This window comes from Neopelma chrysocephalum, unplaced genomic scaffold (genome assembly GCF_003984885.1).
Source record: "Neopelma chrysocephalum unplaced genomic scaffold, ASM398488v2 Primary Assembly neopelma1_67, whole genome shotgun sequence".
Lineage (NCBI taxonomy): Eukaryota > Metazoa > Chordata > Aves > Passeriformes > Pipridae > Neopelma > Neopelma chrysocephalum.
The window spans coordinates 1,028,318-1,042,444 of record NW_020897726.1 but is presented as its reverse complement, the minus strand read 5'-3'; the positions used below and the strand labels follow the sequence as shown (position 1 = coordinate 1,042,444).

Here is a 14,127-nt window from a genome sequence, read left to right as displayed (position 1 = left end):
CACAGGGAGAAAATTATTTTCCTTTACATCTTAGGGAAATGAGGAAAAATTAAATTTAGCTGCCAAAGCTTTGTTTAAGTCTGACTTCATTCATTCTACAACTTAATCTAAATCCCAAACAAGGACTCCAGTATTTTTTATGGTTTTTAGGGAAAGCACAAGTATTGCTAGAAGAAACTCCTTCATAAAATATTTCCCATCCTGAAAGATGTTTGCTGTACTAAAAATAGCATTAGAAAAAATTAAGAAAAAATTAAGAGAAGTAAAAATGAACAGACTTTTAGTTTCAACAGTTTCAGGACAAATATACATATATACCCCCCCCTCAATTGCAAGTGACAAGGTTGATCCTCAATTTGTGATTTTGATCAGAAGAGCAGAAGGATCAAAGCGAATACATCTTACAGTTACTTCTTCTATGTCTGTGTGAATATAAAATTTACTATATTCTACTTGAATAACCTCACAATTCATTAAGAAATGTCTCTGGAACTTTGCAATTATAACTACACCGTGAATGTAAATTTTTTGCTCCATCAGATTTCTTACCTTCAGTGCCTCATAGTTTGATGTCCGAGTCAAGAAATTTTCCCAAGATTTATTTATCATTTCCCTCTGCTTACATGTAGCTCGGATCTGTAATATAAATGAGATTTACAAGGTGCAATACAATCCTATTCTCATGAGCTTTTCTGAATTCTTTGCTTGTGCTGTTTGAAAGGTGTGTTCACCTATGCCCCTTTAGCTACCTTAGATCATCCCTCTCACCTGAAATTGGATGATAATGTCATAGTAAAGTACTTGTTTAAAAATTTCATTTATGCACTGCCTTTAAAAACAAAAAGAAGCTTGCTTTCTCTGTGCAAGCTCATTTTCCTCTCTTGCAACACATATGTTGGACACATGTTGCAAGAGGCCCAGCTCATTCAGGAATACTTTCTGTATATTCTTACTCTCAAAAAGCTTACACAGGCTTTACTTATTTACATATTTAAATACTTCTTGTCTTACTTTTCTATATGTTTGGTTCTCTTCTTGGATTTCTTGGTGGAGTTGACTTTCAATCAATTGAGTCTGTACAGTACTAACTGTTTTTCCAATATTTTCTGATATCTCCAAAATGCTTTTCAAGGCATTCTCATCTAACATAATAGGCCTGAATTCTTCTTTTAGTTCTGCACATATTTCACTCCAAACTTCTCCAACCTGCGTGTGAAACAACACCACACTATTTGATATTGATCTCATTTTTCAAAATTACTCAGTCATTCAAAATGTAATAGAGCAACCATGTCTCTCCTTACTTCCCAGAATTTTTATGCAAGGTTAGCCTTAACTAATGCTATGCCAAATTCATTCATGAATGAATGTTCTCTCTAAGCCTTCCCAAGCCCAAGCTTGATTTCACAGAGTAGTAACCAGAATGCTGATAAGTACAGAAATTCAGAAGAAATACACATAACTCTAAGATATCAAACTATAAGAGTGAAATGTTGTGTCCTGCTGCCTCATTCTTAAAATCTTAAGTTGCAGACATTATCAGAGCAAACTGTGACATGAGGCATGAATGGAAGTTGGAATTATCAACCAAAGATCGAGTCTCACTAGTTCCTGAACACTTCAAGTTCTCTGTGAGAGACTTTGTTCCTAAGCAGAGAACTGGCATAAACTAAAGGATCTTTTGAGCAGGATGACTCCTACAATGCTTGTTATCCTGTTCTAGTTTCCTATTGGCATATCTTTCTTAACTTTAGACAGGATGGATGGATGGTTACTGCATGTGGGGATAAAGATGGGAAAGCACAGAAGAACTTTTATCATAATGTGTATTTAATATAATTTTTAATAGTGTCTCCCATAGCTGACCTTACTGCCCAAAGAGGCAGTCCTACTCTCCTACTTACCAGTCCTGCCCCAGTTTCTTACTCCTGGTGCATTCATGTTCTTGAGCTGGCAAACAGTTATTTCTGAGGTGTTTTAAACTAGCATTAGTTTCTAGTCTTATTTTCTGTGTGGTCACAAAGATTTGTAGCAGTACAAGGGACAAGTCTGGGGATTGTTGCAATGCTGGAGGTGGGCTTGTTTCTTTTGATGGAAAATACTGGTTTATACTCTGTGAAACTATAGGTGACTTGTGACATAGGGGACGGCTTCTGAAGGATTATTTGTTTGTTGTATCCTGAGATATACTTGTTATTTTTGGAAATGCAGATACAGTAGTAATATTTTCTTGAACAATACTCACTTTAAAGTCAATATAATGTCGAATGATAGCAAGTGTAACAAAATCCTCAGCAGATAGGCCAGGTAAATTTTCAAAACCTAAAAGAATATTAATAATTGCTATATTAACAGTATTATGAATTTATCTTAAAATATAACATTATAGAAAAAGACATTATTTATCACATAATCACACGCAAAATCTTCATCACACATACACCAGTCAGTCATTCTTGATCCTGAGCAGCCTTCAGCTGATAAAAACCTCGTTTTCTCCATAATAAATTCTCTATACTAAAATCTTTACATAGGAGTGTCTCTGTTGACCTTCCAATCACTTGGAAGGCCAGGATAGTACTGCATTTGCTACACTTTTGTGGTAAGGGTTGAATCTTCTGTTAAAGCAGACAAACATTTGAATCTACAGATCACGGTTTCTAAAGCAGCAGCTCAGCACAAATAGAGTTTGCTTTAACTGTGAAGCAGCCAATAGGAAAATTATATTAGTGCTTTGTTTCAAGGCTGTGTAAAGAGGGTGTCCTCCATACTGTAGATTTGTGCCTTCAGCACAATGCCTCAAGCATCGTGACTCCATCTCTAAAAAATACGTTTCCACTATGTGCAAAAGAATAAGGCAGAGAAGGATAGTTGCTGAGACTACGACTAATAGTTTTGAATATTGAATATTTTTGATTATTTGAATATTTTTGAATATTGAAAGTTAATTGTACTTAATTAAAAAAATTGACATATAGTCTATCAAATCTCTCTCTAGACTTCATCATACCATCTGTGTGCTAACTGGGAATGTAGCATCTGTATAGAGTATAATTACATCATCTTTTGAAGCTAAGAAATGCCATAAATAATGACCATTTAAAACTGCTTTTCTGGATCACCGTGTTACAGGCTGTTGTGCAGCCTAACAGTAAGGGAAAGATGCTGAGAAAAGACTACAAAAATATTTTCATATTATATTATCTGCTTTCATATCATTTCAGTACTTCACAGGAGACATTACAATATATATAACTAACATAAAAGGCATGTGTGAATATAGGAGAAAGTTCGAAGAAAATCTCATGCTGTTTTGTCTTAGTAAAGAATTCAGCTGTGATCCAATGTTTAAAAAAAATAATGCTAATAAAAATTAATAAGAACCTGGGTTACAACAGAGGAGACACTAGCTATAGATTATTAGAGAAATTAAGGATGTTTTCAAACCAGTTAATTCTCTAGGTTACCCAGGGAACTGGTTGAAGCAATTTCAGAACAATTACTGATCACCTTTGAACCTGTGGAGGATGGATGTGAAAAAAACAAAAATGAGGATTATTTTTAAAGGGAAAAAAGATAAGCCAGAGAATATCAATTCACTTCAGTTCCTGAAAAAAAACCCCAAACCTGAAACCAATAATAAATAATGCTTATGTGGCTAAATGGTAACAGTGAAAAAAAAATAATATCCACCATCAGTTAGTAAAAGCTAAGAACTAAATTTTGTCCATAGACAGATAAAAAAATCCTATGCATGTGGAAGACTTTATCACTTATCTTGATTTCAATCTAGGTTTTAAGACAAGGATGTAATGAGTATTCATATTCAGTGTGCAAACAATGAAGAATTAGGAGGGACCACAGCACTTTGAAAGAAAATATTAAAATGCAAATTAATCTTGCCAGTCTGAAAAATTATCTAAATGCACAGAATTTAATTCAGTAAGGACAAATAAAAAATTCTAAATGTAAGAATAGCTATCTATACAAATCCAGGATGGTAGATGACTGAACAAGACTCTAAGTCGAATAAGCAAACAATATCATGCTACTACGAATACAGCAATTGTTACATTAATGTCTCTGAATGTTATTTACAAGATGAGTAGAGCAACATAGTTCTATTTGGCTGTGAGGCTTCTGCTGGAGTATTGTCAATTTTGGAACACTACAGATCAGGAAGAATTTGAATCAATTGGAAAGACTCCAGAAAAAAAAAATAATTAGAGGCTATGCTAGAAAATGAGAGAAAATGAGTGAGTACTGTCTTTATGAATTTAGGGAAATAAATGTAAAAGTGCTAAAATATGCGAAAGAGGTATTGTGTGTGGGAAAACAAATTACAGAGAATTTCAAGCAAATTTCAGGTTTAGTCTAACAAAAATTTTTCCTAATAATTCCTAAGACTAATTAGGGGAGTCTTCCTAACTTCCCTAATGGTAGGGGCAGCAAAGAACTGAAGAAGTATTGAAATCCCCAAGAATAGGGACTTTTAAGAACAAAATGAGCAAGTATTTATTAATAACAGTATTGGTGATGCATCACAAAGTTTCCTTTGACCTCTTTTTTTTTATAGTGACTTTATTGATCAGCAGTGAACAAGTTCAGTTTAATGACAAATAATACACTGACAAGGCAATTCACTAGTCTTACCCAACTTGCAGAATAATGAATAAAGTTTTGCCCGCATGTTCTCTGATATTTCCATGATGGCAAAGCTGGGACAGCTGGCAGGCATGGGAATGACCTTTTGCTGTCTCTGGAAGCTGCTAGCAATAGGTCTCTTCATGTCTAATAATTTCAAAACATAAAACCAGAGTAGAAGAATGAAGAAGTAGTATGTTCACAAACTTAGAGGAAATCCAACTTACTTTGTGGACACCATGAATCATTTTCATAGTTTGGGCAGCAATTTGAACATAATTCAGGTCAGGAAATTTTAACTGGTATGATTAAAAATTTGGGAGAACATCACTCACTTCTTTTTACAACACATAACACAATGCTTTTTGTGGAAGAAATTAAGTAGTTTAACTGTCCAGCATTAGAAAAACTGGTCATGGTTTTGTCCAGTATCTGGTTCATTCCTAGCTGATGTAGAAAATGCGATACAGTGGCCAGAAGGAAATGAAAATAAATGAATAAATAAAATAAAATAGAAAATAAATTAAATAGAAGATCTTTGGGGTTTGGTAAGAATTACAGTGTAAAGCTATAAATACTGTTATTTACTTTCATCAGGTTCAGACTACAAAAGCAAATACTGTCATTATTTTACCTAATCAGTGGAACTGCTCACAGTTTCACATGCATCATAAAACTTACCAACAACCCTTCCATATTGATCACGTCTGACTCCCAGCTCCAGCTCCTCCTGTCTCCATAACTGTATTAGAAGGCTAGCTGCTGTTTGAGCTTTCTCCCCTCGCCAGGTATTGATGTGCAAAGTGGTTTTAGGGTTGCCACAAAATTCAACCAAGATTCCAAGAATTATATTGCACAGGTTCTTTTCCTTTAACTTGGTCAAGGGAAAAGGAAAAAAAAATTTTAACTGTTCAAAACACAGTGATGTCTCCCTTCAGAGAAATTGTGTAATATGTAATCAAGTAACCGCAAGCTTTTCATCACTACTATTCGCACAAAACTTGTATAAACTTGTAAATCTTTCAAGTTTCTGGAAACCTGCCATGTAAAGCTCCATAAATCAAGGAACATGAGGGGAATGAGTGTAGGATCATATAAGATGGGCATTACTGTGTGTAGAATTACATAGCAGGTTTTGTGTACGTGCCTCCAGGCTCACATGCTGGCGAATATACTGCTACCAAGATTTATTGTTGTAAGAAACAGACTATGAAGGCAGTGGCTGAGCGGTACCACTCAGCTCCTCCTCTGGTTTGTGGACAGATCTTTTAGCAGCAGCTGAGAGGAGGGAAGGGTCACCCAGAGGAGCTGTGGATGCCCCATCCCCGGAAGTGTTCAAGGCCAGGTTGGATGGGGCTTTGAGTGACCTGGTCTAATGGAAGGTGTCCACGCCCATGGCTGCGGGTTGGAACAGGATGATCTTTAAGGTTGATCTTCCAACCCAGGCTATTCTATGATTCTGTGAGTCTAAGGGTCTGTAGCCTTAAGGACATCAAGGGCTGACAGTACAACCAATGAGAATGAGGAGGGAATGAACCGAGGAAGGTGCATTTTTATTTTGTAAAAGGTGAAATGTCTGTGCCAGCTCTATGTCCAATATCCCTGAAGTAAGCTACACAGACAAAATACATGTACAAAGTAACTTTAAACATAAAAACTTTTAAAGCCATGAAGTGTATACTAACCCTGCTCTTACTAACTTCAATATGAAGTAGAGAACTGAGGTACTTTTCTAAACAGAGATGTCATCCAAAGTAAGAGCACAGCTAGAGTTTTCTTTCCAAAAATAGTATAATTTTGTTAAATTAAAAACTCCCTCTGTCAAATATTTATTAAAAAAAAAAAAGATACATGGATGATCCTACAATCATTTTTGAGCAGATATCCAGGTCTGTCTCAGGGAATTAAATACAATGATTTTTTAATTAGTATTATAGTAGTCTTAGGAGATACTGTAACAAAATAATGCAGTTTTACATGTTGTTTTCCTATTCTTTCATTCTACAAAAACAATAATAAAAATACTTACTGCCAACAAATCCAGAAGATGAAAAATGCCCTGTTTTTCAAGAAAATGATCCTCTGCAATGTAACATCCAGTGACACAGGACCTTAAACAGAAGTAATTTCACCATGTAGAAACACTTTTATGCTTTAGAACATTCTACAAGCATCTCATTTATTTTTCTGAATTGCACAAATATATTTGGTATGCAATATGCTTCATACCTTCAGGGAGTAGAAAAATCATGTTTCATATGCCTTTTCATTTACACTGTATAACTAAATATGCCCTGCTTGACTGCTCTTTCTCCTCCTGCAGGTGGCACGTCTTCCTTGTACCAGCCCAAGAAATTTGGCAAGTTCATGTGAATTGGACTAGAATGTGTATTGGAACTAAAACTAACTCAGTAAAAGATGTTAAAATTTAGCTAGATCATGGCCCTGATCTGGTTTATTGCAGGGCTGTGCAAAATCAAGTGGGTGAGACAAGCAAGACTTGTGTTTTTTGGCAACAGTTTGCTTCTCCTGGCTTAAAATCATCACAAAGCCAGCATTCTTGTTGCTATTGCTTCCTTAAATTGCCTCCTTCTGTTATTTCCTCAGTTATGGTCATTAACAGAGAAACGAAAGGGATCTTCTGTATCAGTCTTTTCTCCCAACAGACATATTTGGTTTCCAATGTATTTACCAACCTCTGCCTTAAAAAAATTAACTTTTTTTATCCTCCTATGTATTGGCAATCTCTAATAGCAATCTTTAAAATATTTCTAGCCCAATATAGCCAGTTTACAAACACTTCTTATGCTTACAGAGTTTTCTGCTAATATTGGTCTATTCTTGCCTTCTGTTTACTTCTCTGAAGTTATTTACAGACTCTAACCATATACCTCTCTTAGAAAGTCTTGAGTAACTCTGCATGTCAAGAGGTCACTGCGTGGGGAGTTAGGCTGTCATACTGAATCCCTGTTTAGAAAACCTTACATGCAGAATATTCAATTTCTTTTCCATAACTTTTAATTAGTCAAATTTTATGAAAGATTTTTATACATTATAAATAGAAGAAAGGCATATATGTGCAGAGAAAGGATATAGTATTGCAGGCCTAAAAATTACAAGACTTGACATTTTTCAGAGTGACTGCTGCTAAAATACTTTACTGACCACACGCAGTCGAGTGCACTGAAGAGGAGGTAACTGTGGCCTAATCCACTACATAACTCCTTTGAATCCATCTTAAGAAGCGGGATAAGTATACCAATTCCTTCATAGCTGAAGACTTCCTGTTGAAACATTTAATTAAAGCAATATGTTTCTTAAACAATATTTACTAAATAGGAAATATGTAAGGAAATACAATGGAAACTGGGAAATGTAAATATTTGCATTGTAATATTTTTGGCCCACTTGTTAGACCAGGATATAGACCTTATGACATACATAAGAAAAAGAGATTTTCAGTTTTTCCAAAGTGCTAATCTCATTTGTTTACACACTTTCATATATTAATTTCAAAATCATGTAAGTTAGCAATTAAACAGGTTCAACACTTCTTAGTGGATTTCTGAGTGATTTTGCATTTTAGCTGTCACAGAAACCAGTTGCCAGACCCAACTTGTTAGCAATCAGTTACAGTTGACATCTGCTTTTGAATTAAAAAAAAATCAGTATCTCTTAAATGAAAATATAAAAAGTTTTGACATTTTCTGCACAGTATAAGGTAGAAAGTTACATACCTTTCTGTGAAGATCATTTTCACAGAGAACAGACAAAATAAATAATGTATCAGCTTGGATTTCCAGTAGAATGACATCTTCTTTCTCTTTAGATTTGTTTGCTGCATACTTTAGGATGTCTGTAAATGAATATATTTTATTTATGTGAATGTTCAATACACAAGTCAGAATTCTATTACAGCTGCTACTTTTCAAAAAACTCAAATTTACACTAAGGGATTTTTAAAGTAACCTACTTGTCCTGTTCAATTTTATCTCCTGTGTTTGATAATAACTTACAGAAGTGCAGCACTGATGCTGTAGTTTCACGGCCTTTACTCTTGGTGGCACAGTTTTGATAGCAGTTTGCACTGACCAGTCTCTGTGCTGTCCCTTGTATTGGGCCAGTACAAGAAATTCAGAGAACTGATCTGAATTCAGGGACTCTCAGAAAAAAGCAATAAACTTACTGGTTTGCCCTACTGTACAGCTTCACAAACATTTGTACTGACAGTGGAAATGTAGGAGAGACATAAAATACTACCACTGCTGAGAAAATCAGCCTCGGAACCACTATGTGAAAGAGGACATTCAGACACAAGACTCCCCCAAAGCAAGAAAAGCTACTTAAATCTGATCTGTCAGGTATAGTGTTAATTTTGCTTTCACTTGAAGCTGTAAGTTTCCACAGTTTTCACTGGAGTTCAACTGAGGCTATAAAATATTTTATTTCTAGGCTTTCTATTAGAACATATTCTTTGAATTCCAAAGGATCTTTCCTGTTTTGTTTCCTTCAGTATGACTCACTCAGAGTACTGAAAACTTTTTATTATTGTAAGAAAAGAACTTAAACCAGTTTGTATTGAACTTAAACCCAAATTTAACAGTAGGTATGTTTTACTAAACAAGAAAATGCTCTAAAATTGCAGGAGCAGCAGTTAAGCAGCTTTATTCTTCTCTTATTCTTCATGTTGTTCATATAAAAGTACATTGTTATAACTTTTTTTCTACTCTAAAGAGGAGTTGTGGAAAGCGACACCATAATAGGCTTAGGTAGGAAAATACTCATGACTGGAGTTCCTAGGGACTACCACAATGAAAATACAAGATGTAACAAATGCAGTATCATAAAGGGAGAAGGGACAGCTTTCGCTTTGAAATTAAATACCTGGACTTTTAGAGCTGTCTGTTTTGCTTAATTCATTCAGTGTATGTTGTAATGTAAAAAAAAAATTAAAAATCAAATTAGTTACATCTTGGACTAATTATTAGAGGTTTTTCAGTTTTTCAGCAGTCAAAGGAATAACACACTAAAAGCACAGCACACCAAAAAGCACGAACAGTCTTAGTGTCAACAGAAACGCACTAATTTAAGTACAGCAATACAAATTGTGCTTTACCCAGTAGCTGGCTAATTGCTCCCTGGTCACACAAATTAAGGTTCACAGCATCATCGTAAATGGAGGCAACAATTCTCAGCACTCTGAGGCTGTAGCGCATTTGCGCAAGTTTGTTGCCACGACCACCTGTTCCATGGAAACTGTTACCTTGACCAAAGAAAGGATCTGTGGAGCAATCACAATGAATATTGGGTTTGGCACAGCGTATGCTCAGAATAATAATGTTCTCAGGAAAAAAAAATCAGCGTAAGCTAAAAATTAACAAAAAACCTCCCTTAAAATTAAACAGGATTCTTGTTTAAAACCCTGTAGTAATAAGCCTTTCTGTGTAAGGCTATACTTTGTATATGCATAAGAAAGGTAGGATTTTGGTGAACATTTAAAATCATTTTAACATTTTTAACCATACTAGGTTAATGAGCAGTCTTCAAAACTGTAAATATCTGCTTTAGCATGACATTTAATATCAACCTTTTGATCTCCATTTGGCCCAAATAAAACATCAATTTTATGATAAAAATATCTATCCCAAGCAATCTAGTCACTAAAATTGAGTGCAGTTAGTTATCTTTTTGCTTAGCCCATACCTGATGCCCACAAGCCAGCTTTAGTCTGGAAGCTGTCTTACTGTGTACAACTCTGAGTTAACATGTCCTCCCTCATAGCAGGAATTACAGGTTGGACTTGCTGCCACAATAGAAGTATCTGACTGGCTTAAAACACGGGCAGCAGAGGTGTTTGGCTGCCCACAGAGCTGAAGGAATATCAGTATAGTGGTACGCAGGAAAAGAGGCAACAGCTTATCCTTCAATAGAAAAAAAGTGATGGTTGGTAGTTTTTTAGAAACATTAGCTTTCTAAGTGACCTACTGAAAAAGAATCATTCTGAATTCATGAATTTTACATTTTTCCTTCCTATCAAAGAAAGAAAGTACAGTTGAACTGTGTTTTGAGGTTACCTATGTGTGAAAGCCATGAGCACTTACTGACCTTGGCCTATACACCATTCTAGAAACACAAGGAGAAGAGTATTCGCTTGGCAGGACAAATATTTATCTATTAACACAGGAGCCACTGCAGCTAAAACAGCAATTGCATGAAGCTGTAATTCTTCATACTGGGCAGCAGACCAGTCATAAAATCCAGGCTTTTGATTTGGTTTTACATAATAAAGCAAAGCTGGCATCACATCATTTTCACTGAGGAGCTGCAGAGTTGAGACAAAGAAAGAGAGACATCTTGCAGGTTTCACAAGCAAATAAGAAAAATCTAAAGCAATGAGTCAACTTTATCTGTCCTACACTAAGAAAATTACTTTTTTATTGAGAAAGCATGTCATGAACACTGCAAGTACAGGTAATCTCTATATTCTGTAGCTTTCCCACAGATTGTGGTTTCTTAAACTTTATTATGTTCTTCATGTGTATTTTAATAATACCTTGCAATCAGTTGTCAGCAACTTTCCTAGCATGGTCAAAGTTTCTAACTTTTCTAAAATAGAAATTGTATGCTGCTTTAAACTGCAGGACTTGGCCTAAGCTATGTATGAATTCTTGATTTTGAGAACAGCTGATTTCAGTGTACTAAACTATGCCAGATGGACAGCTAAGTAATATTCATGTGATTCCCTTGTCTTTTTTTTCCCACATATTGTATCTTCTGTTCTGTTACAACTCACCTGTGCAGCAGATGGATTTTTAGATAAGACTCCTATTATGTTAAATAGTAACTTCTTCATCTCAAAGTCCTCATAAGAGTAGGTAAGTTTAAGACCTTTTACCAAGGGATTGGGAATTTTCACTATGAAGTAAATTGTAAATGAGTTACAAAAAAATCACAATCAAAAGCAAACATAATGTAATTATGTAGTATGAAATCTCTTACCTTCACTAAATGTTGCAAGTACTATTAAGAGCTTTGCAAATCCACTTTCCTAATAGACATTCGAAAAACATACATTAATTAAATTGCAGCAAAATTAAGACCTCTAATTTAATGTTAGTTTTGATTTGTTTCTTCAGAACATGGAGTTTAATGTATCCTATGGCAGAATAAACAGATTTTTATCAAAGAAGAGATCAGCCATTTGGACAGTTTACAATAACAACGACAGCCCTAAGGGTACAATTAGTTAAATCCATGTTTCATTCAGTACAAGTCTAAACTTCTATGGGGAATTCCCAAGCACATGTATGTGCTGCTGTAATCTACCACACAAGAAAACCCTATTCTCAGTACTCTTAGAATTGTGGTTTTTAAAATGCGTTTGTGCATGTTTTTACATCAGAGTCATCAGTACATACAATTTTGTGGCTTCAGTTGTGCATATTAATACACTTCAACTTCAGTGCATTTACAAGTAAACATATGAAAACCGCATGTATGGGCAGCATGCATTTACAAATACCACATATTAAAAGTTCAGAAAATAAAATCTTGTAATTCATAGCTCTTAGAGAGCTAACAGAAGGACAGCAATGTGTAATAAAAGTATGGATAAGACCAAGGCTAAAAGGTGTCTATGCAGAATGCTAGAGGCAAAAGAGCTTGTTTCTGAGGTGATTAGAAACCATGGTTACCAGGACATTGCTCTTCTTGAGCAACATAACACATTAGCTTGGCCTCAGTACTGTGGCAAAGCCACCACTGAGCTTTCCACCAGTTCCAACAGGAGCAGAGCTCACAAAAGACTGTGGAGCCATCCCAAGAGAATCAAGCAGTTCTAGTTTCATAGCAGCTTTTTAGATGCATCCACAGAAAGCTGGGCTCAAGTTTGTTCAGCCGAGCTCTGGAAGTTAGCATCCACTCAAATGGTTTTAACAATCAGAAAAATGTTGCAAAGGTAATTTTAAAGAAAATATTGAAGTATACAACTATATCACCTGTTAGCTTTTGTCTCTATGGTATATATTCTCTGTAGAAAGACATTGCAAAGTGATTAAATAAAAAGCAACATTAAAATTTACTGCTGTTTTCTGCTTGCTGATTAAAGCAGTACTAAATTCTGATGGAAACCAGTAAGCAATTAGCAAATGGACAATTTTGTTCTAACACAGAGATAATATCCTTATGAGCTTTACTTTACACATATTTTCCAGTTTGCTTGTGGTGAGAAAACTAGTTTACTTTTCAAAGGCTCAGGCTCCTGTGCCGATTTCTGAATTATGTAAAATACACGATTGACATTTCTGAAGTTGCTTGGATGGTATATTAAGAAAAAAAGGGAGCATTCTGAAGCAAATTCCTCTGGTATTATCTGTAAAGCAGGATTAAATGGTAATGTTAATGCTTTTCCAATATTTATACCTTTTAAAATCTCTAGGAAGGCTGAGAGTACAGAATTTAATTTATTTTAATATTTTCTTTGCATAGAAACAATTTTTGTTCATTTTAGTATATGGAATTAAAAATATGCATCCTCTTTACTTATAGCAAAAAACTGCCCTATTTCTAAAGCCTGATAAACAATTTGAATGTTTTATACATCAAATATGTTGCCGCAGTAGTATAACAGACATTTCATACTAGTTAGTGTTAAATGGAAAGCTTGAATGAAAAATCTATAATTTTCATTACAGATTATGAAATCTCTTTAGTAATGCAGCCAATTGGAAAACTTCTACTCAAGTAGAAAGCAACACATTCCTGAACAGCCAACAGATCTACAGGAATCTGATTGCCTAATTATTCAGTACGTATGCCACAACTTCATTTGAAGTTCTAAATCTCAACTGTAAAACAAGAAAGGAAAGGAATATTAACATCTATAAAAAGTTAACTTCTCTTTAGGTTTCTCATAAAAATTCTGCAATATTACAGAAGAATGAGTCATCTACATTTCAGGCAAGTCATGATAGTGCATTATGTGATCTAGTCTTAAAAAGAATTTATGTGCCTCTCATTAACTGGACCTAAGTAATTATTTTGTCAGCATCTTAGAGCTTCTGAGCTGATTTTGGACAACCCTTCTTATTGCTGGTTATGAGGCACAGATTGAATTTGGGCTATCTGAATGTAGACTGTACTCCTATATCTTCAAACAAATGAGATTTAGCGCAAAAACTCATTGTAACAGAATGGCACATCCGAGAATCTGTACAAGAATACAAGAGTTAAGATTAACTTTTGCACATAAATAGCATTAGTGTAATTTTCTAAGTATCAAATAAAGTTGATGCCAGCACTATTGGCTATTGACCTCCATATCTGAAGTCTCTCTGAGGTAAAGACAATTGCCTTTTTTTCATTAAGAATGCTTTCTTGCTCAGCAAATCCAAGAAAAAAGAAAGCACTGGAGACACAGTAGAACAAATATTAAAACCCTAGCAGGGAAAATTACTGAGCAATATAATAACAAAGAATAGTCTC

The 14,127-nt window shown here is 34.9% G+C and overlaps 1 protein-coding gene across 3 annotated transcripts in view; it reads right to left on the bottom strand.

Moving 5' to 3' along the window:
- Nucleotides 1–14,127, bottom strand: part of LOC113968341 (GTP-binding protein 10-like) — a 53,400-nt gene that overhangs the window by 29,586 nt on the left and 9,687 nt on the right. For 2 of the 3 annotated variants that reach the window (XM_027684840.1, XM_027684842.1), the window contains exons 10-21: nucleotides 11,644–11,692; nucleotides 11,438–11,559; nucleotides 10,750–10,966; nucleotides 9,761–9,925; nucleotides 8,382–8,500; nucleotides 7,810–7,928; nucleotides 6,674–6,755; nucleotides 5,326–5,518; nucleotides 4,654–4,791; nucleotides 2,246–2,322; nucleotides 1,012–1,206; nucleotides 550–636 (exon numbers count right to left, since the gene is read on the bottom strand). In XM_027684840.1, coding sequence (XP_027540641.1) covers nucleotides 550–636; nucleotides 1,012–1,206; nucleotides 2,246–2,322; nucleotides 4,654–4,791; nucleotides 5,326–5,518; nucleotides 6,674–6,755; nucleotides 7,810–7,928; nucleotides 8,382–8,500; nucleotides 9,761–9,925; nucleotides 10,750–10,966; nucleotides 11,438–11,559; nucleotides 11,644–11,692 — 1,563 coding nt within the window. Of the gene's footprint in view, nucleotides 1–549; nucleotides 643–1,011; nucleotides 1,207–2,245; nucleotides 2,323–4,653; nucleotides 4,792–5,325; nucleotides 5,519–6,673; nucleotides 6,756–7,809; nucleotides 7,929–8,381; nucleotides 8,501–9,760; nucleotides 9,926–10,749; nucleotides 10,967–11,437; nucleotides 11,560–11,643; nucleotides 11,693–14,127 lie in introns of all 3 variants that reach the window. The other variant, XM_027684841.1, reaches the window with a different exon arrangement.